The sequence below is a fragment of the Cololabis saira genome, chromosome 15 (assembly GCF_033807715.1).
Source record: "Cololabis saira isolate AMF1-May2022 chromosome 15, fColSai1.1, whole genome shotgun sequence".
Lineage (NCBI taxonomy): Eukaryota > Metazoa > Chordata > Actinopteri > Beloniformes > Belonidae > Cololabis > Cololabis saira.
In genome coordinates this window covers 35,674,015-35,697,203 of record NC_084601.1, presented here as the reverse complement: position 1 = coordinate 35,697,203, position 23,189 = coordinate 35,674,015, and the positions used below count along the sequence as shown (strand labels likewise).

At 43.1% G+C, this 23,189-nt stretch overlaps 4 gene segments (V, D, J or C); 1 reads left to right on the top strand and 3 right to left on the bottom strand.

The window, feature by feature from the left end:
• Positions 1 to 13,345: 13,345 nt before the first annotated feature.
• LOC133460854 (Ig kappa chain V region 3381-like) lies at positions 13,346 to 13,827 on the bottom strand. The segment is given in 2 exon segments: positions 13,346 to 13,668; positions 13,776 to 13,827. Coding segments are annotated over 2 exon segments (375 nt in total).
• Positions 13,828 to 15,069: 1,242 nt separating this feature from the next.
• LOC133460853 (Ig kappa-b4 chain C region-like) lies at positions 15,070 to 17,764 on the top strand. The segment is given in 3 exon segments: positions 15,070 to 15,102; positions 16,280 to 16,361; positions 17,395 to 17,764. Coding segments are annotated over 3 exon segments (438 nt in total).
• A 1,477-nt stretch (positions 17,765 to 19,241) lies between these two features.
• Positions 19,242 to 19,723, bottom strand: LOC133460852 (Ig kappa chain V region 3381-like). The segment is given in 2 exon segments: positions 19,242 to 19,564; positions 19,672 to 19,723. Coding segments are annotated over 2 exon segments (375 nt in total).
• A 2,701-nt stretch (positions 19,724 to 22,424) lies between these two features.
• On the bottom strand, positions 22,425 to 22,906 carry LOC133460851 (Ig kappa chain V region 3381-like). The segment is given in 2 exon segments: positions 22,425 to 22,747; positions 22,855 to 22,906. Coding segments are annotated over 2 exon segments (375 nt in total).
• Positions 22,907 to 23,189: the final 283 nt, after the last annotated feature.

Below are 23,189 nucleotides of genomic sequence, written 5' to 3'. Positions count from 1 at the left end.
ACTCTACCTACTTCACATTTCTAGTTATGACACCGAATTACGTAGTCGGATAATTTATTGTTGGAAATGTTTTTCTTTTTCTTTCATGTTCATTATTATGTTATATCTCTACCTACCTCACGTGTCTAGTTATGACACCGCATTACGTAGTTGAACCATTTATTGTTTGAAATGTTTTTCTTTTCTCTTCATGTTCATTATTATGTGTTAGCCCTACCTACCTCACGTGTCCAGTTACGACACCGAACTACGTAGTCAAATCATTTAGTGTTTAGAAATGTCTTTATGTTCACTGCCATCTTCTATCTCTACCTACCTCCACTTGTTTTAGTAATAACACTGAACCACTGATGTGGTGAATCGCTTATCATTTGAATATGTCTGATGTGTGCTGTTATGATTTTAGCCTCGTATAGCATAGAGTATGTCAGTCTGCCCAGACTCGTGCCTCGATCTGCCCAGACAAAGCCTCCAACACTATGCTAACCTCTGAACTTTTAAGTACTGTACCCCTCTGCCAAACAAACTGCATCACATGGACTGGTGCACCGTTGTTAGATTCGACAACCACACCCTGCATTCCGGCCGTCGATTCGAAGGGGGGAATGTTGGGCTCAGCCCATGTGAAAATATGATGATGAATTCATCACATGTGCGATCGGAGGAACATTACACTGTCATCAAATTCCAGCAAAGCCAGACCCGGCCTCCTTCCTGAAAGCAGAGTTTATGGCCCTGCTGCTATCTTCTCGCTCAGGCCAATTTATAACCCTTGCGCCCGGCTCGAGATGGTCTGCCTACGACCCCTGCGGCCTGGCTCGATATGGCCCGCTTATGCCCAGATCAAAGACGGTCCACGAAAACAGAACTAAGGTTTATGACACCTAGAGGGGGGTCAAAACAGTGAATCAGCAGAATTTCTGCCAGGGAACAGACTCCCTGGGGTTTTATGACACCTGGGGGAGTCGGACGCACCAGAGCCCAAACACCAGGCCTCAACCGGCCGGGGGAGTGGGGGGCACTGCCTGCTGATCAGTCCCACCCTCAAGAGACTATAAAAAGGAGCAACCACCTGATGCTCTCTCTGCTTTTTTTTCGTTTCTCTGCTTTTTGCGTTTTTCCGTTGCCACTTCTCATTTTTTTGGCATCAGGCCAAAACTTGGAGTTTAGCTCCAAGTTTTCTTTTTCTTTTCCTTTTTCCTTTTTTGTCTGCCCGGCCTTTTTGCCTGCTGGCAGAGGTGCAATTTTTCCTAGCCCGACTCCCGCATCCAACCAGCGCAGCATCTGCCCCGGGCACCCTGCCAGCCGACTCCGTGGGCGCCACCGCGGTAGAAAGGTCTTTCCTGGAGCATCCCGACATTGGGGCCCGGCACCGACCGCCACAAAGGGCCACTGGAGACCGTCAGGCGCTGGTAATAAGGGTCGCCGGTCCTGCAATCCTGCCTGTGTTCCTTTTCCCTCAGAGTCGGACGGGGCGAGACGGAGTCCCCCCCCCGGGTACGCGCAAGGAGCGTTATACTGCACCCACGGGCTGGACGCAACCCCCCTCCTCCTCCTCCTCAAACAGAGCGGCTGCTCTTCCACATCTACTGCAAAGTAAGAGGCAAATTAGTGTCTGGGCAGACTTAGTAAAGTTTATTTCGGTTGTTTTGATACTGTTTATTGAGTTTATGCATTGTGTGACGTATTGATTGTATTGTACGCCTGTTTACATGAGCTTTCACCGCCGAGTGATCGGACCGCGGCTCCCGACTGTATCTCAGAGCGGGTGGGGCTTCACTCCCGACCCGGTTCTCGAGTGGGACCTGCGGCCGATCTACCGAACCGGCCGTTAGAGCTCACAAACCCCCTTTTTGGGTCCCCCCCGGCTGCGGTGTGACCACCTGCAGCCGCGCATCTGTGTGACGCGTCGGAGATCCCGCAGGCACGGCGGTGCGACGTCCGAGCGCGGTCCGCTGACCCGCTCCTCCTCCCCCCCTCTCTTCACTAAACCCGGTTGCGCGTCAGATCCACGTGGTGTTTCACCGTTGTTTTATCCGTGGTCTGCGGCGCTTTCCGTCATATTTTCCCTCACGGCTGCACTGCCGTGATCCGCCTTCCGGGAGGCGTGTTCACGTAGCGCGACGTAGCACGCCCTCCGGGCTACGTGCTCATGTACCGCGGCGTGACCCGCCCCCAGACCGCGTGACGCGCAGCGTACTCTGCTCTGACGCATACACGCACACACACACACACACACACACACACACACACACACACACACACACACACACACACACACACACACACACACAGACACACACACCAGTCTCCACCCGGAGGATCCGAAGAACCCCTCCTTTTTCCTTTATGATTTTGTGTCTCTATTTGTGTAATTGAACCATCAGAATTTATTCAAAGTGTTGTTTACCAACTGTTTGACACTAGTGTGAATAAATTTCTGATCGCAAAAAGTCGTCTCTGTTTATTCTGTGCATGTCTGCCGCCAAGGCTGGGTGACGAAGTGTGTGTTCGGATCTCACCCCCTTCAATTAATAACTGGGTATAGTAATTACTTTGAGACTGATATTCTGCTGTTAAGTTATCATTTCCCTGAATTAAGGCCCAGGGTGGTGCCCCTACGAGAATTATTATCAATTTGATAATTCAATTTGATAAATAGTCGACTTTATTAATTATTAATAATTATTAAAAATATTCATTAATAGCCTTCGATAACTGATCAGCTTAGCTACCTGAGTTGCACAACAACTCCTAGATGGAGCTGATAAGGAAACTCTAGTGATCCAGAACCGACTTCAGCTGTGGCCTCCGGTGGCTGAGACCCGTCTCTCCAGAACCTTTATCACGTGAGATGTGAGGGCCACTGGTCCATAGTCTTCGAGGTCCCATGGTGACGACTTCTTGGATACAGGAACCAAGCAGGACGTTTGATGATCAGGAGACAAGGACTACCTGTTCTCTGAAGAGTACTCAACTCAACTCAACTTTATTTATAAATCGCTTTAAAACAACCACAGCTGAAACAAAGTGCTGTACATAAGAGGACAAACAATCAACAGCAAAAGACAATAAAAACAATTAAATAAATGAATAAAATTACATAAAACCACTAAAAACAGAGCGAGGTCTCATACTGGGTTAAAAGCCAATGAGTAAAAGTGGGTTTTGAGGTCAGTTTTAAAAGCAGACAGTGAGGAGGCCTGTCTGATGTGGAGAGGTAAAATGTTCCACAACTTGGGGGCAGCAACAGAGAAGGCTCGGTCCCCTCTTAGCGTTTGTTTGGACCTCGGTACCCCGAGGAGCAGCTGGTCAGGTGACCTGAGGCACCGGGCGGGGGCGTGGGGGTGAAGAAGCTCCGAGAGGTAGGGTGGAGCAAGCCCATTTAAAGATTTAAAAACAAATAAGAGAATCTTAAAATAGATTCTAAAACGCACAGGCAGCCAGTGGAGGGAGGCCAGTATGGGCGTAATGTGTTCTCTCTTACGCGTTCCAGTTAGCAGACGAGCAGCAGCGTTCTGAACTAACTGGAGACGCGCAAGAGAGGACTGGCTGACTCCAAGATAAAGAGAGTTACAGTAATCCAGGCGAGACGTGATGAAGGCGTGGATTACTGTTTCAAAGTGCTGTTGTGCTAGTAAAGGCTTCACCTTAGCCAGCTGCCTAAGGTGGAAGAAACCTGACCTAACTACCGCGCTAACTTGACTCTCTAGTTTAAAATCACTGTCAATTTTAAAACCCAAGTTAGTCACAGAAGACTTTGCATGAACTCCCAAAGGACCCAGATTGACGGAGGAGGATGAGCAGAAGCTGCTAGGGCTAAACACAATCACTTCTGTTTTCTTGTCATTAAAATTTAAAAAGTTTAGGGCCATCCAGGCTTTGATGTCATCAAGACATGCCAGCAGGGGTTTGAGGGAGAAGGCATCGCTCTTCCTAAGGGGGACATATATCTGGCAGTCATCGGCATAACAATGAAAATCAATACCATGCTTTGTCAAAATAGATCCTAGAGGAAGCATGTATAAAGAAAAAAGCAGGGGTCCTAAAATTGAGCCCTGTGGGACCCCGTATAAGAGCGGACCCCAAGACTGACACACATTGTCCTGTCTAAATAGGACCTAAACCAGTCCAAGGCGCTACCATCAATACCCACTAGCTGCTGTAGACAATTCAGCAGGATCTTGTGGTCTACGGTGTCGAAGGCAGAGGTTAAGTCAAGCAGAACAAGTACTGCGTAGTTGCCGCTGTCATTTGCCATTAAAATGTCATTAAAAACTTTTAAAAGGGCAGTTTCCGTGCTGTGCAACGTTTTAAAACCAGACTGAAAAACCTCCATAATGCTGTGTTCATCAAGGAAAGTTTTTAGTTGAGCAGATACAATTTTCTCTAGGATTTTAGAGATGAAGGGCAACTTGGAGATGGGCCTGAAATTAGCTAAAACAGTGCTGTCAAGACCAGGCTTCTTCAGCAGAGGCTCCACTACTGCATGTTTAAAGCTTGCAGGGACAACACCAGATGTTAGGCTGCTATTTATGATCATCAAAATAGCCCGCCCTATAGTAGGAAAAACTTCCTTAAAGAAGTCGGGGGGGACCACATCACGAGGGGAGCCTGACGGTTTAATATGGGCCACCACATCCTCTAACATTAACAACGACACTGGTTCAAAACTGTTGAACACAGCTGAGCTAAAAACAGAGACAGAGGGGTCAACGGCAGGTGGAGAAATCAGAGCTCTTGTAGAGACAATCTTATCAATAAAAAAGTGCAGAAACTATTACACACATCGATGGATGTTTCTAAACAAACAGGCTGTAGGGCATTCAGGACAGAGTCAATTGTTCTGAAAAGAACACAAGGGTTCTTGCAGTTTTCCGTAACAATCCGTGAGTATGTGAGAATAACCCTGTATGCTATTGTAAGGCTGGTGTTGAGTGAAGCCTTACTTGAGTAAATTAGTCTTATTTCGGGTCGTGAGTAAGAGAAAAGACGGGGACAACGGCTTCGGAGTTCGCGTGTACTTTAATGACCCAAAAACAGAGTAGGAATTTTGAACATCCACCGGTATCACTCCGCCTTATGTAAAACATATTAATCACAACAGGTATGCTGACTAATCTAACTATAGTCCCTGATTTACATCAGAATATACCAAAATATATTTATAAAATACTGAACCATGAATTACCAAAATAAACTTAACAAAAATAAATCTCCTCTTACATTCTTCCCCCTCTTCAAATGAAATGTCCTCATTTCAACAGTTATGAAAAATAAATCTCATCTCAAAACGAACAAGAAAATAACTTAGCCGTCACTGACAGGTAACCAGAAAATTTAAATAACCATAAATAACCATTAGTGTGCACCACGACAAACATCAACCACTTTTTTTTTCTTTTTTTTTTTTTCTTTCGTTTTTTTTTTTTAAAGATATGTATGTATGTTTTTTTTTTTTTTTTTTTTTAACAAAGACCATGTCAAAACATAGTGAAAAACTCAAACAGTGTCCCACCAAATGTAAACAACAGTCCATATAAGATGCAAAACAGTCCCTTTTCCGTCAGGTGAGGGGGGGGGGCACTCACAGCAAAAGCCTCTGTGGTCTGCGAACAACCCGTCCCGAACGAGTTGTAGAGGAGCCACGTGTCTCGCCAGATACTGCTGGAGCAGCAACAGATTGTTGGTTGGGTTGTGGCAGGACATGAGAGACCCGACCTGATGGTCTCCTCAGCAGTGGAACAGAGGGACAGGCAGGGGCAACAACCTGTCCAGTCTCAGGTAGTCCGTGATGTAAGGGAAGTGAACCAGATAACGCGGTATACCTGGGAAGAGTCTCCATATGCCGTGAAACCACAGGTTTCTCCACTTGTGCTGGGGATGTAACCCCAGAGGATCTATATGGTTTTAAGCGATCATAGTGAACCACTTTGTGTCCAGCCCCAGCACGTCTCAAATCCACTAGCTCATATAAGAGCCTCCTGTCGTCTGAGGAGACAACTTTGTAAGGTCCAGTCCAGTTAGGGTCAAGTTTCTTTCTCTGTGTAGTGGGATCATCCATCCAGACGAGATCCCCACATTGATAAGGCTTGAATCTTTCAGACTTGTTGAAGTAGTACTCACGCTTGAGTCTCTGTTCCTCACGATGAGAGCGAACGGCCTGGAAAACGGTGTCAAGCCGTTTCACTAGTTCTGCACCATAGTTCTGTGGTGTTAGTGAAACTACTGGTGTGGACAGAGTCACATTAGCAGGCAGACGAGGCTCCCTGCCATGAGCCAGAAAATAAGGTGAGTAACCAGTACTTGAGTGTGGGGTGGAGTTAAAAGAGAGAACCACTGCTGGCAAATAGTGATCCCATTCACCACCATTTTGATGAATGAGTTTAGCCAACTGTTCTTTCAAAGTCCTATTAAATCTCTCCACCATCCCATTACCACGAGGGTGGTATGGTGAGGTCCTTTTCTTTTTTATGTGCAGTCTCTGACATATTGTTTGGACAATATCTGATTCATACTGTCGTCCCTGATCTGAAAAAAGTTCTTCTGGAACCCCATGTTCAGGAATGTAACGTTCACACAGTAGTTGGGCCACAGTAGCCGCTTTCTGATCTGACATAGGGAATGCACTGACATATTTTGTAAAGTGGTCTTGCACTACAAGAACATAACGGTGTCCCTGTGAAGTGGAGGGCAGCTCAGTAATATCTGTGCACACAAACTGGAATGGTCTCTCAGCCTGTATTGACTGTAAGGGAGCCCTGAGCTGTGGTACAGGTTTTCTATAAGCCTCACATGTATGACACACATAACAGAAATTGTCGATATCACCCCTCATGCTAGGCCAATAGCACATAGTCAGAGCTTTCTTGAATGTGCGATCTGCACTATAATGACCAGAGCAGGGGTTACCATGTAAAATGTTCATTGTCTCTGTGATGAGTGTTTTGGAAATAAGCCCCTGAAACACAGCTGGCAGTCCTGGTGCAGTGTGGGCTTTCCGACAGAGCAAGTCATTACACAGTACGAGTTTGGGGAACTGCCACCACAGTTTTCTCTGTATTTTACCTTTAACATGTCTGAGGTACGGACGTTCATTTTGCTGTACCCAGGTGTACACATCTGAAAGAATGGGATCAGAAAGTTGTTCAGCTAAAATGTCATTTCCCTGATTAGAGAATGTGTTTATCAACAAGTCAACATCTGTGTTAGCAGTCCAAATAACAGAACTGTCTTGCGATACACACACCTGAGCTGTTGTGCTTACCACAGATGGTGGCTGCGTTGGCATGTCCTGCAGCGCCGGAAGTGAAGAAGGTGTGTTCAGTCCAACAGGAGAAGCACGGTCGTCCCGTAGAGAAGGTGTTGTGTCTTTTAGGACCGCTGTGTCCCCCTGTGAGGGAGGGATCCGTGACATAGCATCCGCGTTTGTGTGTTTCTTTCCATCCTTGTGTATTACTGCCCACTGATATGGATCTAACTCCAAAGCCCAACGACCTCGTCGTCCTGTAGGGTCATGTGTGACATCCAGCTTCCTTAGACTGAGAAGGGGGCGGTGGTCAGTGATGATCGTGAATGGATTACAACTCAAATAGTGTCTGAAATGCCTGACTGACCAGACAATGGCCCAAAGTTCTTTGTCATATGTAGACCACTTTTTCTCTGAGCGGGTCAGAACATGACTAGCATACGCTATAACCCTTTCTTGTCCCTTTTGAACCTGAGAGAGAATTGCGCCAACTGCATAGTTAGATGCATCTGTACTCAGGATAAATGGCTGATGAAAGTTGGGAAAAGCCATTATAGGGGAGGAGATGAGTGCATCCTTTAATGTCTGAAATGCAGTGGAGCACTCTTCTGTCCATTCGAATAACACCTGTTTTTGAGTGAGTCTGTGAAGAGGATGAGCAATGGAGGCATACTTGTGCACAAAACGTCTGTAATAAGAGCACAATCCCAGAAATGCTCGAACCTCAGAGGGTGATCTTGGAACAGGCCACTCACATATGCGTTGGCAGTTGACTGGGTCCAGTGCCAGTCCATCACGTGAAACAATATGGCCCATATACTTGACTGCAGATTTGCAAAACTCACATTTCTTTGGGTTCAGCTTCAAACCTGCTTGTCTGAACCGTGTGAAAATGTCTGTCAGATTTTTAAGGTGATCATCAAAGTTGCTCCCCATACAGATTATGTCATCGAGATAAATGACACACGTCGTCCAATGGAGACCTCTCAGGACGAGCTCCATTAGTCTCTGAAACGTTGGTGGTGAGTTTTTCAGACCCATGGGCATCACTTTGAATTGGTAGAGCCCATCACCTGTTGTAAATGCTGTTTTGGGTCGGTCTGCAGGATCTAGTTCAACCTGCCAGTAACCACTTGACATGTCCATGGTAGAGAAAAACTGAGAGCCAGACAGTGCATCCAAACTATCATCGACTCTAGGGAGAGGATGCGCATCAGTTATGGTAACCGAGTTCAGCTTTCTGAAATCGACACAAAATCTGTACGTACCATCTTTTTTCTTTACCATAACTACCGGACTAGCCCAGGGGCTTGCACTGTCCTCAATCAGATCGTGAGCTTTAAGCTCTTCCACCTGACGGTGAATTTCCATTTTCATGGCAGGAGAGGTACGATAGGCTCTTTGTGAGATGGGAATGTCACGTGTGGTAGTAATTTTGTGTGTGACCAGGTTTGTCCGTCCAAAATCATGTGATCGCTGACTGAACACATCTGAGAATGAGTGTAATGTCTCTTTCAGCTTCCTATTTTGCGCACTTGTCAGGTCGGGGTTTGAAAAATCCTGTAGTTCAAATGGCTTGGATGCCACGGGTACCTGAATGTTTACATTGCAAACAGAGCTTTCCGTTACAGTGTACTCATCTTTGGTACTGCCAGAAGTGGCATGAAAAGTTCCTATCTGTGTGCCACAGTGTAACATGACTTTATCACTAGAGGGATTAGCCACTTTTACATAGATGAAACCTTGTTCAGCTGTTGCAACAGCCCATGCAAAACCAGTATATGATTGGTTTGTGTAGTGTGGTTCAAACACACCTATATAACCGTTGGGTACCAGTCCTTTAAGTGACGTGTCTAGTTTAGCAGAGATGACCATTTCTGACATGGCAGGAACTGCAACTGAGGAGGATACTGTCACCTCAGTTAGTTTAGGAACATACTGGTGTGGGCTGACCAATGGGATAACTTTGTCATCTACCAAGAGCGACATGTTTCGTGGGTTTACAATAATACCATTAGCAACCAGAAAATCCCAGCCCAAAATCAGTGGTTTAGTACAGTTCCTAACAACTTGGAGGGCATGTGTCATAGGTTTGTGGGAAATACTCAGATTTACTGTTATTGAACCAACAGAGTCAAGAGGATCACCTGTGACACCTGTGAGAGGAATAAACTGCTTTATAACCGGCTTTCTATGAAGTGAAGGTGTAGACATCCTGAACTCTTCACTGATAACTGAAATGTCTGCCCCAGTGTCAACAAAAGCATGTACAACAGTGTCCTCAATCACAACTGACACATACCTGCTTGACACGTCAACCACAGATAAACAGTCTCTGGTGACATCAGTAGGTGGGTCATCGTGGTCCTTTTGAGCCTGGTTAGAATCAGTAGCTGACAACTGGCTCTCATTGTCAACTACTGGTAGTTTCCCTGAGAAGAGTTGGTGTGTGCAGGGGAATGGAACCGTACACGTCCAAAACTTGGGGATGGTTTTGATTGTTGTCTGTCCTCTCGACAGTCAGGAGAGCGTCCACGCCTTGTGTAGTCTCTGGGTGATGGACTGTAAGCACGTGCATAATGTTCAGGTGATCCAGAGCGAGTGCGGGTATCCCGTCTGTCATACTAGTCTCTTTCATGCCGTGATGATCTGTAGTAACCATCATGAGGTGAGTATCGTTCATAGGAAGAGTCTCTGTAGGATTTCTTGTCAGAGGGATAATAACGGCTGCGACCCCTCTCACTATCAGGAGTGAGGCTCCGCTGACGAGGTCTATAGTCCGATGAACCATGTTGTGTTTGTCGTTGCTGGCGTTTCACCTCCAATTGTAACTGCTCCACCCTGTCTGTAAGTGTCTCTAGTGTTCTCTGCATTTTCTGAAGATCATCTGAGGTGGCAGAGTGAATCCCAAGAGAGGTAGAAGATACAGGAAGGTGAGTGGGCGTCATAGGAGGGACAGCAGGCGAGACTTGTGCTTGTGAAAAACACTGTAGTGTGTTTGGGCTTGAAAACATCCTGCTGGCATGATGAGCATTCTCAATCTGCACTGCAAACTTGAGAGCAGATTCCAGTGTCGTCAATCCTTGTTCATGGCAGCGCACCTGAAGATAAGGCTCAATACCAGCAATGAAGCGCCTGAATTTTTCTCCATCTTTAGCATTTTGTCCATATGTGGGAAAAGCTTCCTCCACCAGTCGGCTAATTTCAGCAGCAAACACTGGAAGCGCCTCACCAGGCAGGCGAGTGCGTGCGTTGACATAACTTTGAAATGTAGTGAGATAAGCAGTTTGTCCAAAAACAGCCTTAAGTTTGTCTTTCACTGCAGTGTAGTCAGATTTCGTACCATCAGTTAGGCTGTCCCAGTAACTAAATGCAGCACCACCCAGGCGTGCAGGCAGCAGCTTAGCCAAACTGTCATCGTCCGAGTTGGGGTTAGCTTCTACAGCCACTTCAAAACGTCTACACCATCTAGAAAAGTCCTCCTTTCCATCTCCCACGAAGACATGAGGAAAATCTTTCCAGTATTGCCACATATTAGCATGAGTGGGACCAGGTTGAAAAGGCAGTTCGTTCCCTGAGTCACTGTTACTGGTCATAGTTCTCTTTTTCTTCTCTGGCAGAGGCACAAAAATTGTAGTTACAGTTCACAATGGGCCCATATAATTTCCAAGTCTTAGCTTTTGTTGATTTAGATGGGTCCGCTTTAATGATGTTGCATTCAGAGTAACAGGTTGACAAAATTACCATGCAGTCCCATGAAAATCAGTCCACAGCAGCACATCTCCCATATGCAGCAGTTTGAAAATCCACGAAGAGCAGAAATAGTATCCACTTTGCCAGTCTCTGTTACTCACAAACACTGTCCTTTGTTCGTATCTTGGTAATTGAAAGTCCGTTTTTTTTTTTTTTTTTTTTTTTTTTTTTCGGAGTACGTGTCCTCTTTAATCCAACGTGCACTGACCGAGTCTGCAGCTCCGCGTTAGCTCGTAGCAGGAGCCGGCCACGATGCGGGACAGAAAAAAAAGAAAATCGGCGGTAGCTTGTTATCCCCGGCAAAAACTCAAACACAGCAAAGTCAGCAATCCACAAAACCCGCTGCCACCAGTGTAAGGCTGGTGTTGAGTGAAGCCTTACTTGAGTAAATTAGTCTTATTTCGGGTCGTGAGTAAGAGAAAAGACGGGGACAACGGCTTCGGAGTTCGCGTGTACTTTAATGACAAAAAAAAGAGTAGGAATTTTGAACATCCACCGGTATCACTCCGCCTTATGTAAAACATATTAATCACAACAGGTATGCTGACTAATCTAAATATAGTCCCTGATTTACATCAGAATATACCAAAATATATTTATAAAATACTGAACCATGAATTACCAAAATAAACTTAACAAAAATAAATCTCCTCTTACACTATCAAAACTGTTGAGTGGTGATGGAAGGAATACATCGACAAAAGCTTCTCGACAAAAGCTAGTGTGAAAAAGGTTTAAAAAAGGAAAAATGTTTGGATCGTCCAGTAAAAAGAGACGAGGAAACCAGAAACAACTGGAACGTTTCAATTTCCCAAAATACAATAAATGAAATTCAGACTGAGGCTGAACCTGGGAAGAGATTCAGGAGATGTGGAGTCGGATCATGGATGATCCTCGAGTGGGTCTTGTATTTGTTGGATAGTCACAAAATTGCAATTTTGTTGTCCTTTATGTGTGAAAGAAAATTTACTGATGAATACTAAACTAAGAAGCAGCAGCTAATTATTAATCAACTACAACCCACTTGTTTTTAGACATGGAAATTAACATTTGTCTGATAGGAGTTGCTCAAATACTGTGTTTGGAAGAATGTTTTTCTCTCAGTACGGGAAAAATAAATACAAATTTCACAAATTTTTTCTTTCTATTTGAATAGTGTTGGAACAAGTTTTGATTAATTACTTGTATCCGAATCTGACAAAAAGCATTGTGTTCAATCATGTATGAGTAGTTGTTCCCTGTAAATATTGGCTCCACCACTGAGCTGCAATCTCCAGAATAAACCCACAAAAACAAACGAGAGGACCTGAACTTGGACAGGGAGGTTATGAGACACTGGCACGATTAAAGAAGCAGCTTCATTTTATTAATATTTCTATTATTGTATTATAGTATTTCTTTATCTTTTAACATCCACAAGTCTGGTTGTTGTGTGATGTTTAACACGGCAGAGATGGACACAGTTTGTTAATACTAATACTACTACTACGACTACTACTAATACTACTATCATTTTGCAACAACAGAAGCAGGAAATCACACAGGAGGGTCCAGCTGGATCAGGGCTGGTCAGACTGCTGTGAGTCCAGTTGGATACAGATGCTGTCATGCCAGCGCTAGGGTTTTTTTTGTTTCTTTGTTGTTGCAGTTTTTCCTTCCCACCCAACACAACAGTCGCTTTATACGTCTTAAAAGACAGCAACATACGATCATCTCCTCATAAGTGCATGTAGCCTTCTCAGTGCTGAGTCCTGCAAAGTGCTGGACAAATGTAACTCAATCTGATGAGCAGAGAAGTTTACTAAATGCAGAAATGCTCCTGAAAGAGCTGAGTCTTTATCTTGCTCTGTAAAGTAGGTACGAACCCTGCAATAAAAGAATGAAACACAAGATGAAGACAGAATGAAGCCTGGAGAGAAGAGTATGTGAACGTAAAACCTCTCTGTTATAAACCAGTCACTACTAACTAGGGAGTCACTATCAAGACTTTCTGAAGCTGAGGTCAAAGGTCATTACTAAGCTTTACTGATCTAACCGTCCCAGAAGGACTCGTCTTCATTCTGGTGGAAAATCTGGTAGAAACAAACATGAGCAAAATGAGAGAAGATGAACACATGAGTGTTGGAATAAAGTTAACCTGAAACCAAGTTGAATTTTTTTTTCGTGTGTGTGTGTGTGTGTGTGTGTGCGTGCGTGTGTGTGTGCGTGCGTGCGTGCGTGCGTGCGTGCGTGCGTGCGTGCGTGCGTGCGTGCGTGCGTGTGTGTGTGTGTGTTCAGTGAAGTGTATCAGTCAGTTCAGTTTCTGTTCAGTCTGACTGAGGGAGGTTTTTGTACGACTGTTTTTCACTGTGTGAACGGCCACTGATTGTTGATGTAGTGATGACTCTGACAGTAATAAACTGCTGCATCTTCAGCCTGAACTCCACTGATGGTCAGAGTGAAGTCAGAGTTTGATCCACTGCCTGTAAAACGACTTGGTGTTCCTGATTGTCTGGTGCTAGTAGAATAAATGAGCAGTTTAGGAGTTCCTCCATCTCTCTGTTGGTACCAGGCTAAAGAGTTGGACCCATAAACATTGTGACTGGTTTTACATCTGATGGTGACGGAGCCTCCCAGAGCAGAAGTCACTGATCCAGGCTGAGTCACTGTGACCTGACCTCTGGACTCTGAGGAAACAGAGACACAAACAGAAAACAGCTTCATGGTTTTGTCAGCTTCATTTCAGAGGGACAGATGTTCATAGAGGAGAGGAGTTGGATTCTCTGGACTTTACCTGTGAAGCAGCAGCAGAGGAGAGTCCAGATGAGGACGCAGATCAGAGTCATGTTTTTGATGAGGAGGATTTCTGTGTCTTCTGTTGTCATGAAGGACAGCTGTCAGTCATCCAGAGTTCAAGTGTCAGGACTATAAACTCTCCCAGATCACTGGAGCGTGGTGCTGCTGATGCAAAGTGCTTCTATGGAAATGTTCCCACTGACTCCAGCAGAGACTTCATAACTCTCATGATGATGATCATCAATAGATCAATAGGTTCACACTATCAAGAAGGTATCAAGTTTGAAAACATCATTATAAACTAATATGATACAGATTAACTCTTCAGGACATTTTTGTTTTAATATCTGTTAATTTCTTGGGAGTAGGAAGGATTGAGAGTAGAGATCCATCCATCCATCCATCCATCCATCCATCCATCCATCCATCCATCCATCCATCCATCCATCCATCCATCCATCCATCCATCCATCCATCCATCCATCCATCCATCCATCCATCCATCCATCTGGTCTCAGGGATCAGCTGAACTCTACAGTATTCCAGTTCTGTTCAGGTCAAAGGTCGTACTCCCTGAATTGGTCACCAGTTCTCAAAAGTCAAATTTTTTTATATTTATGATTCTTTTCACCATCTCTGTGTCACAGTAAATAGATTTCTTCTCCTCATGCATAAATCCCTGAGAATATAATTGCAACTAAACACTTTTATTACGTAACTGGAGTTGGCCGGGTTACCCAGATCCAACCTCTCTTAAGGATTTAAGAGGGGTTCAAAGAAGGTTTCAACTAAGAGAGGACCCTAAGATACGGGTGTTTCCCAGATGACTTCTTAACACCGTTCTTTAGTTTCGCTCTTTCAGAAGCTCTTTGGAGGAGCTCTCCGGTTCTGAAACCAAATCAATCGATGCCAGGCAAATCGATCACCGATCACTATCAGCGCATTTTCACTCGCAGCACTGATACCTAACGCACTAATTCCTGCTGCCTGTGCGTTATAATGAAAAATTAAGATGATAAATATAATTCAATGACCCTTTTTCATGATGAAAACCAGACTGCAACTAAATAAGAAGTAGTCTTGGTGAGAGAATAATGAGGAAATGTATTGTTTTTATTAAATGTGAAAGATGGACGAAAGGAGAAATTAACTTAACGATCATTCAGCATATAGGACCACATTGTATTCTCCTGACTAGTAAAACAGAATCCTTCACCTCAAAAAAATATTCAGAAGTTTATTTAGCTGCTTGACCTTTTTCACTATTGCATTTATCAACGTTGTATTTGCGGATGTGTGGAGACACAGCGGGTGTGGAGACCAGTGTTGGGACTAACGTTATTTAGTAACGCGTTACAGTAACACCGTTAGTTTTGCGGTAACTAATACTCTAACGCATTACTTTTTGGTCTAAGTAGCTGAGTTACTGAGTTACCTTTTAATGAAGTAACTGTTAACGGTAACTAGTTACTATGTTTCAGTAACTAGCACAACACTGGTGGAGAGACGCAGCGCTGCTCCTCAGTGCACTAATTCCCAGTCATCACACATTTAGGTGCTCGGGCGCAGGAGGATCGGTGTCACGGCTGCCTGGACAGCCCGGTCCGACAGCACGTCCAGGGGACTGAAGTGCTGACGCACGAATGCGTTCATATAAACAGTTCTGCTTCACGCACGGCGACGTGGTTGATTTGCAGCGAGAACATGCTGTATAGCAGCCAAATTATCAAGTAAATTATATTCATGATGATCGTTTTATTTGTGCGTAATGCATAAAGCATATACAGGAACACACTTGTTCTTCCTTATTTTTCTTTTTTTTCCCTTTGCAGTCACCAATGAATGCTTAACAATATAAATCTAAAGTATAAAATAGATCAAAATTTGTGCGGGATGCATTGTTTTAATATGTCATTGCTTGGTGTGATATTGATTTGCCTGACGCGGCTGGATCTGTGAGTCTTTGTTCACTAAGATGGTTGTAAAGACTGGGTCAGCAGCATCTTTCATTTCCTTCTTAATAAAAGAGATTCTTAAGCTAAGAGCAACTCTGGGAAATGCGATTTTCTTTCACAGGCTCCTTAAGAAGGTTTGAAAGAAGTCTTTCACTGTTAAGAGCTACTTAAGTGATCTGGGAAACCGGGCCCTTGTCAGTTTGTCTACTTTGTCTCTAAAGTGTCCTGCGTGACATCTACTATATACTTCATATAAATCACATGAATGAAATCCAACTGATATTTGAGTTTTAGTTTGTTGCAAAGAAGAGTATGGAGTTTCTACAAGTCACAAACTTTCGTAAGTTTTAAAAAGGAAAAGTGTTTGTTTCTGTCAAAAGTAAAGTAAGTTTTTAATTAAAAAAATGTGACATAGAAAATAAAAATTAATTTGGATGTGTGCTACATGTATAAATACATATTTGTGTTGTTGGCTGTTGATTAGAAAAAAATGACATGTTTTGTAGAGTTTGTTTGTTTCAGAGTCAGAGAGCGTGTCTCTCTGCAGTCAGAGGTTTTTGTACGACGGTTTCATCAGTTTGTATCACTGTGGTACACGTTTGGTGGAGGAACCAGACTGGATGTTGGAAGTAAGTTTATATTAAAATAATACTTTATTTCAGGACATAGTTTTGTTATTCTCCTTTTATCTCTTCTTTCAAGGAGCTCTTATGTGTCATTCTACTTGGATTGTGTTGTTTTTGGAGACTTTTTTACTTATAAGAAATAGATTTTTTTTTTCTAAGACTAAATTTCACATATCATGATGGTCTAAAGGGACTAAAATGTTTGTTTCATTTGTTGTAATTTTTTCAATATTCAGAGTTTGTAGCTTTAGTTGAGTGTAGCAGAGTCAGAGAGCGTGTCTCTCTGCAGTCAGAGGTTTTTGTACGACGGTTTCATCAGTTTGTATCACTGTGGTACACGTTTGGTGGAGGAACCAGACTGGATGTTGGAAGTAAGTTCAACCTGTGTTTAAATATAAAAAAATATTGTTACTTATCTTCAACATTTCTTCTTTAGACTGTTGAAAACTAACAGTAGTTTTAATATAAGGTATCTATTGTTTATTTAATGTACTGTAGTGTAAGTCAGAAGTCGAGTTAAGATATTGAGTAAAATCTTACTGTGCAATTACATTTTTAAACTATTTCATGTTCAGACGAAACAAATGTAATTGTTTCTCTAAAAGTTATCAGAAGTCAAACATAAGAGTTGTTCAATGATAACTTGAAATTCCGACTACATGCACAGATTCAGGATAAAATTGACAGATCAAAATGTTCAAAAACTGTGATCTCTTTTTTTTCAGTTTTGTTTCACTTCATTTTATCGTTGCTTAGTTTTCTGATTAAAACTTTTATGATAAGTTGGAGGTTGTAGACTGAGGTTTTGGTACTATTTTAATTTGTCATATTTCAGTTGAAACATGATCATGATTCTCTGTGCTGATCTGCATGAGAGGTTTCTGAAAGGAAGTGAAACAATGTGTTTCTGAGTGACTGATGGAGCAGAAAACATCTGACAGAAACTTCTTCCAGTTCAAAACTCACCTCTCAGTTACGGTGTCCCAGTGTGTGTTGTTGGTGGTTCCTGTCCTCTAACCTGAGTGGTGTCTCCTAGGTGATGTCCATCCCTCCCTGACAGTCCTGTCCAGTGGGGAGCTGCAGCAGGGGACGGCCACACTCATGTGTCTGGCCAACAAGGGCTTCCCCTCAGACTGGAGTCTGTCCTGGAAGGTGGACGGCAGCAGCAGCAGCAGCAGCTGGGAGGAGAGCAGGAGCCCCGGGGTGCTGCAGGAGGACGGCCACTACAGCTGGAGCAGCACCCTGAGACTCCCTGCAGACCAGTGGACCAAGGCGCTCTCTGTGACCTGTGAGGCCACCCAGGGCTCCCAGACTCCAGTCTCAGAGACCCTGAGGAGAGACCAGTGCTCCCAGTCCTGACCTGACTCCCTGGGACTCTCAACCTGCTTTTACTCTTCTACTTCTCTCTCTCTGTTTCTTTTTTCTCCTGAAATGTTTCAACAGTTATGTTTTCCTTCTTGTTGCATTGATGATGGCTTTAAACAATAAACTCATTAACAAGGTTATTTATGATCATTGTGGTGATTTCAGTCCAGTACTTTACATGAAATCCATAGTTATCACTAATGTGTTGGTACAATAAATGTATAAATACCCATAAAGTAATAAGATTTAGATTGTATCCTACCTGAAAAACTGCTAAAGAAAGAATCCTGAGCTCATATACTACAGTTTATTATATTTAATACAATTAATTGGAAAAACAAGACGATAATTTACATTCAGTCATGACGGAGGTAAGTTCATCCAACGTTCATTATAGATCAGATGAATAGTTTTCATATCCACACACTTCTCTGATGTCTTGACATATTTTAAATAAAATCTGTTCTTGAAAGTTGATCTTCTTGAGCATGAACCCCAAAATTAGAGACAATAGTCTGAATTAGTTGTGTCTTTTTCATAGATAAAGACAAATTCTGATGAAATGTTTTCATGGGAATCATAAGTTTCCTAAGTCTTCTCCAAAAAAGACTTTTATGACTCTGTGAGAAGGTGAACATGTCCACTTCTCCCCTTCATGAACTCCTGGACTTCTATTTCATCAATGTGTGCTGGTCACTGTCATGGTTGGGATTCTGTTTTCAGTTTTGTCAACATGGTGTTGTATTAAAGACTTTTCATCCTCCATCTTTCATGTGTCATGTGTCCATAAACCGGTTTGTACAGTTAGTTACCTTGATACCTTCTCTGTGTTTGTCTCTTGTCCACGTCCCATTACGGATGTGTCTCCACAGTGGGACAGGGTTTTTATATTATTCCCACTAGTGGAGGGGCCAAGACACGAGGTGGAACAGGGGAAGTTGTGGAGCTAATTTGTACTAATTTATTGTAATTTTTCACGTTGGGGATTCTCCTGGTTTGTATTATTTAGGTTTGGAATAATCATAGGGAATTGTATTAGGTTGTCTTATTTTGATGAGGCGCTTTATTTAGTTATGTCTGTTTGTTGGTAGAATATAAAGGAGAAAAGTTGTTTTCTAAACTGCAAACCGTCTTTCTGTCATTTATTTTTCCACCTGGAACTCAAAGGCCACATTCCAGCTAGTGGGCGGGGCAGCTTGGTATCTCACGCACTCTTTCACCATTCAGGTAAAAAAAATAAGAAAAAAGAAATGTTGGAATCATGAATTAAAGTAAGGTAGAGTAAAATAAAGATAGTAAGAAGCTGTAATCATTAATATATTGGTGAAAATGTAGTGTGTGTGTGTGTGTGTGTGTGTGTGTGTGTGTGTGTGTGTGTGTGTGTGTGTGTGTGTGTGTGTGTGTGTGTGCGTGTGCGTGTGTGTGTGTGTGTGTGTGTGTGTGTGTGTTCAGTGAAGTGTATCAGTCAGTTCAGTTTCTGTTCAGTCTGACTGAGGGAGGTTTTTGTACGACTGTTTTTCACTGTGTGAACAACCACTGACTGTTGATGTTGTGTTGGCTCAGACAGTAATAAACTGCTGCATCTTCAGCCTGAACTCCACTGATGGTCAGAGTGAAGTCAGAGTTTGATCCACTGCCTGTAAAACGACTTGGTGTTCCTGATTGTCTGCTGGTAGCATAATAAATGAGCAGTTTAGGAGTTCCTCCATCTCTCTGTTGGTACCAGGCTAAAAAGTTGGAGCCATGAACATTCTGACTGGTTTTACATCTGATGGTGACGGAGCCTCCCAGAGCAGAAGTCACTGATCCAGGCTGAGTCACTGTGACCTGACCTCTGGACTCTGAGGAAACAGAGACACAAACAGAAAACAGCTTCATGGTTTTGTCAGCTTCATTTCAGAGGGACAGATGTTCATAGAGGAGAGGAGTTGGATTCTCTGGACTTTACCTGTGAAGCAGCAGCAGAGGAGAGTCCAGATGAGGACGCAGATCAGAGTCATGTTTTTGATGAGGAGGATTTCTGTGTCTTCTGTTGTCATGAAGGACAGCTGTCAGTCATCCAGAGTTCAAGTGTCAGGACTATAAACTCTCCCAGATCACTGGAGCGTGGTGCTGCTGATGCAAAGTGCTTCTATGGAAATGTTCCCACTGACTCCAGCAGAGACTTCATAACTCTGATGATGATGATGATCATCAATAGATCAATAGGTTCACACTATCAAGAAGGTATCAAGTTTGAAAACATGATTAGAAACAAATATGATGCAGATAAACTCTTCAGGACATTTTTATTTTAATATCTGTTAATTTCTTGGATCTAGGAAAGATTGGGAGTAGAGATCCATCCATCCATCCATCCATCCATCCATCCATCCATCCATCCATCCATCCATCCATTTATCCATCCAGGCGACTCAAATTATAGTTTTATAAAAGCAGACACCCCCTAATTTTTTTTAGATTGAGCTATTCAACCAATTTAAAAATAGAGAACACATTTCATTTAAATATTCTAATCTACTCTCATTCTTCTGATCTAATAAATATTGTGTCAGTCTGTCTCCACTAGAGGAGGATGTAGGATGGGTAATGGGGGGAGGGATCAAACTCAAGTGCGGGGCATGGCAGACCAGATTAAATCTGCATTTGAGCAACTGACAACAGCTACCTGTTTCCTGCTCTCCTTCCAGTACCATTCAGGAGAGTGTTTGCTGCCGGCCCAGACTCCCCTAGACGAGAAACGGAGAAAGCACAGTCCCCTGAGGAGCTCCAGCATCACTAACCACCACATCAGACAGAACACTGCCCAGATGGACAAACTGTGTGCTGCCTGTCAGGTATTCAGTCCTCCAGGAGATCACCGAGCTGCTGACACCCATCACCTGCAGCTTCTCACCCAGCAGCAGCTGGATGCTGTTAAAAGCACTGCAGAAATCAAAGAAGGAGATTCTCACAGTGATTCCTCCTCCATGCAGGTGCAAATGAGCTCGTTGCTGCAGGTACATGACAGTCTTCAACTCCTAGATGGAGCTGATAAGGAAACTGTAGGGATCCAGAACCGACTTCAGCTGTGGCCTCCGGTGGCTGAGACCCGTCTCTCCAGAACCTTTATCACGTGAGATGTGAGGGCCACTGGTCCAGAGTCTTCAAGGTCCCATGGTGACGACTTCTTAGGTACAGGAACCAAGCAGGACGTTTGATGATCAGGAGACAAGGACTACCTGTTCTCTGAAGAGTCTGTGAGAATAACCCTGTATGCTATCAAAACTGTTGAGTGGTGATGGAAGGAATACATTCAATGCTTCTCGACAAACGCTAGTGTGAACCTTTAGAAAAGGAATAATGTTTGGATCGTCCAGTAAAAAGAGACGAGGAAGCCAGAAACAACTGGAACATTTCAATTTTCCTGAAATACAATAAATTAAATTCAGACTGAGGTTGAACCTGGGAAGAGATTCAGGAGATGTGGAGTCGGATCATGGATGATCCTCGAGTGGGTCTTGTATTTGTTGGATAGTCACAAATTTGTATGTTTGTTGTCCTTTATGTGTGAAAGAAAATGTATTGACAAATACTAAACTAAGAAGCAGCAGCTAATTATTAATCAACTACAACTCACTTGTTTTAGACATGGAAATTAACATTTGTCTGACGGGAGTTGCTCAAATACTCTGTGTGGAAGAATTGTTTTGTCTCAGTATGGGAAAAATAAATAAAAATGTTGTATGAAGTTTCACACATTTTTTCTTTCTTTTTTAATAGTGTTGGAACAAGTTGTGATTAATTACTTGTATCAGAATCTGACAAAAAGCATTGTGTTCAATCAAGTATGAGTAGTTGTTCCCTGTAAATATTGGCTCCACCACTGAGCTGCAATCTCCAGAATAAACCCACAAAAACAAACGAGAGGACCTGAACTTGGACATGGAGGTTATGAGACACTGGCACGATTAAAGAAGCAGCTTCATTTTATTAATACTTTTATTATTGTATTATAGTATTTCTTTATCTTTTAACATACACAAGTCTGGTGGTTGTGTGATGTTTAACACGGCAGAGATGGACACAGTTTGTTAATACTATTACTACTACTACTACTAATACTACTGTCCACCAGCAGACGCTTTATCCAAAGCTACTTACATCTGAGAGAACAACACAAGCAAGAAATCACAAAGGAGGGTCCAGCTGGACAAATGTAACTCAATCTGTTGAGCAGAGACGTTTACTAAATGCAGAAATGCTCCTGAAAGAGCTGAGTCTTTAGCTTGCTCTGTAAAGTAGGTACGGACCCTGCAATAAAAGAATGAAACACAAGATGAAGACAGAATGAAGCCTGGAGAGAAGAGTATGTGAACGTAAAACCTCTCTGTTATAAACCAGTCACTACTAACTAGGGAGTCATGTCACTATCAAGACTTTCTGAAGCTGAGGTCAAAGGTCATTAATAAGCTTTACTGATCTAACCGTCCCAGAAGGACTCGTCTTCATTCTGGTGGAAAATCTGGTAGAAACAAACATAAACAAAATCAGAGAAGATGAACACATGAGTGTTGGAATACATTTTAAATACATAAATACATAAAGTTAACCTGAAACCTAGTTGAATTTTTTTGTGTGTGTGTGTGTGTTCAGTGAAGTGTATCAGTCAGTTCAGTTTCTGTTCAGTCTGACTGAGGGAGGTTTTTGTACGACTGTTTTTCACTGTGTGAACACATGCTGACTGTTGATGTAGTGAAAACTCTGACAGTAATAAACTGCTGCATCTTCAGTCTGAACTCCACTGATGGTCAGAGTGAAGTCAGAGTTTGATCCACTGCCTGTAAAACGACTTGGTGTTCCTGATTGTCTGGTGCTAATAGCATAAATGAGCAGTTTTGGAGTTCCTCCATCTCTCTGTTGGTACCAGGCTAAAGAGTTGGAGTTATAAATATTCTGACTGGTTTTACAGCTGATGGTGACGGAGCCTCCCAGAGCAGAAGTCACTGATCCAGGCTGAGTCACTGTGACCTGACCTCTGGACTCTGAGGAAACAGAGACAGAAACAGAAAACAGCTTCATGGTTTTGTCAGCTTCATTTCAGAGGGACAGATGTTCATAGAGGAGAGGAGTTGGATTCTCTGGACTTTACCTGTGAAGCAGCAGCAGAGGAGAGTCCAGATGAGGACGCAGATCAGAGTCATGTTTTTGATGAGGAGGATTTCTGTGTCTTCTGTTGTCATGAAGGACAGCTGTCAGTCATCCAGAGTTCAAGTGTCAGGACTATAAACTCTCCCAGATCACTGGAGCGTGGTGCTGCTGATGCAAAGTGCTTCTATGGAAATGTTCCCACTGACTCCAGCAGAGACTTCATAACTCTGATGATGATGATGATCATCAATAGATCAATAGGTTCACACTATCAAGAAGGTATCAAGTTTTACAACATATGTTTAAACAAATTTGATACAGATTAACTCTTCAGGA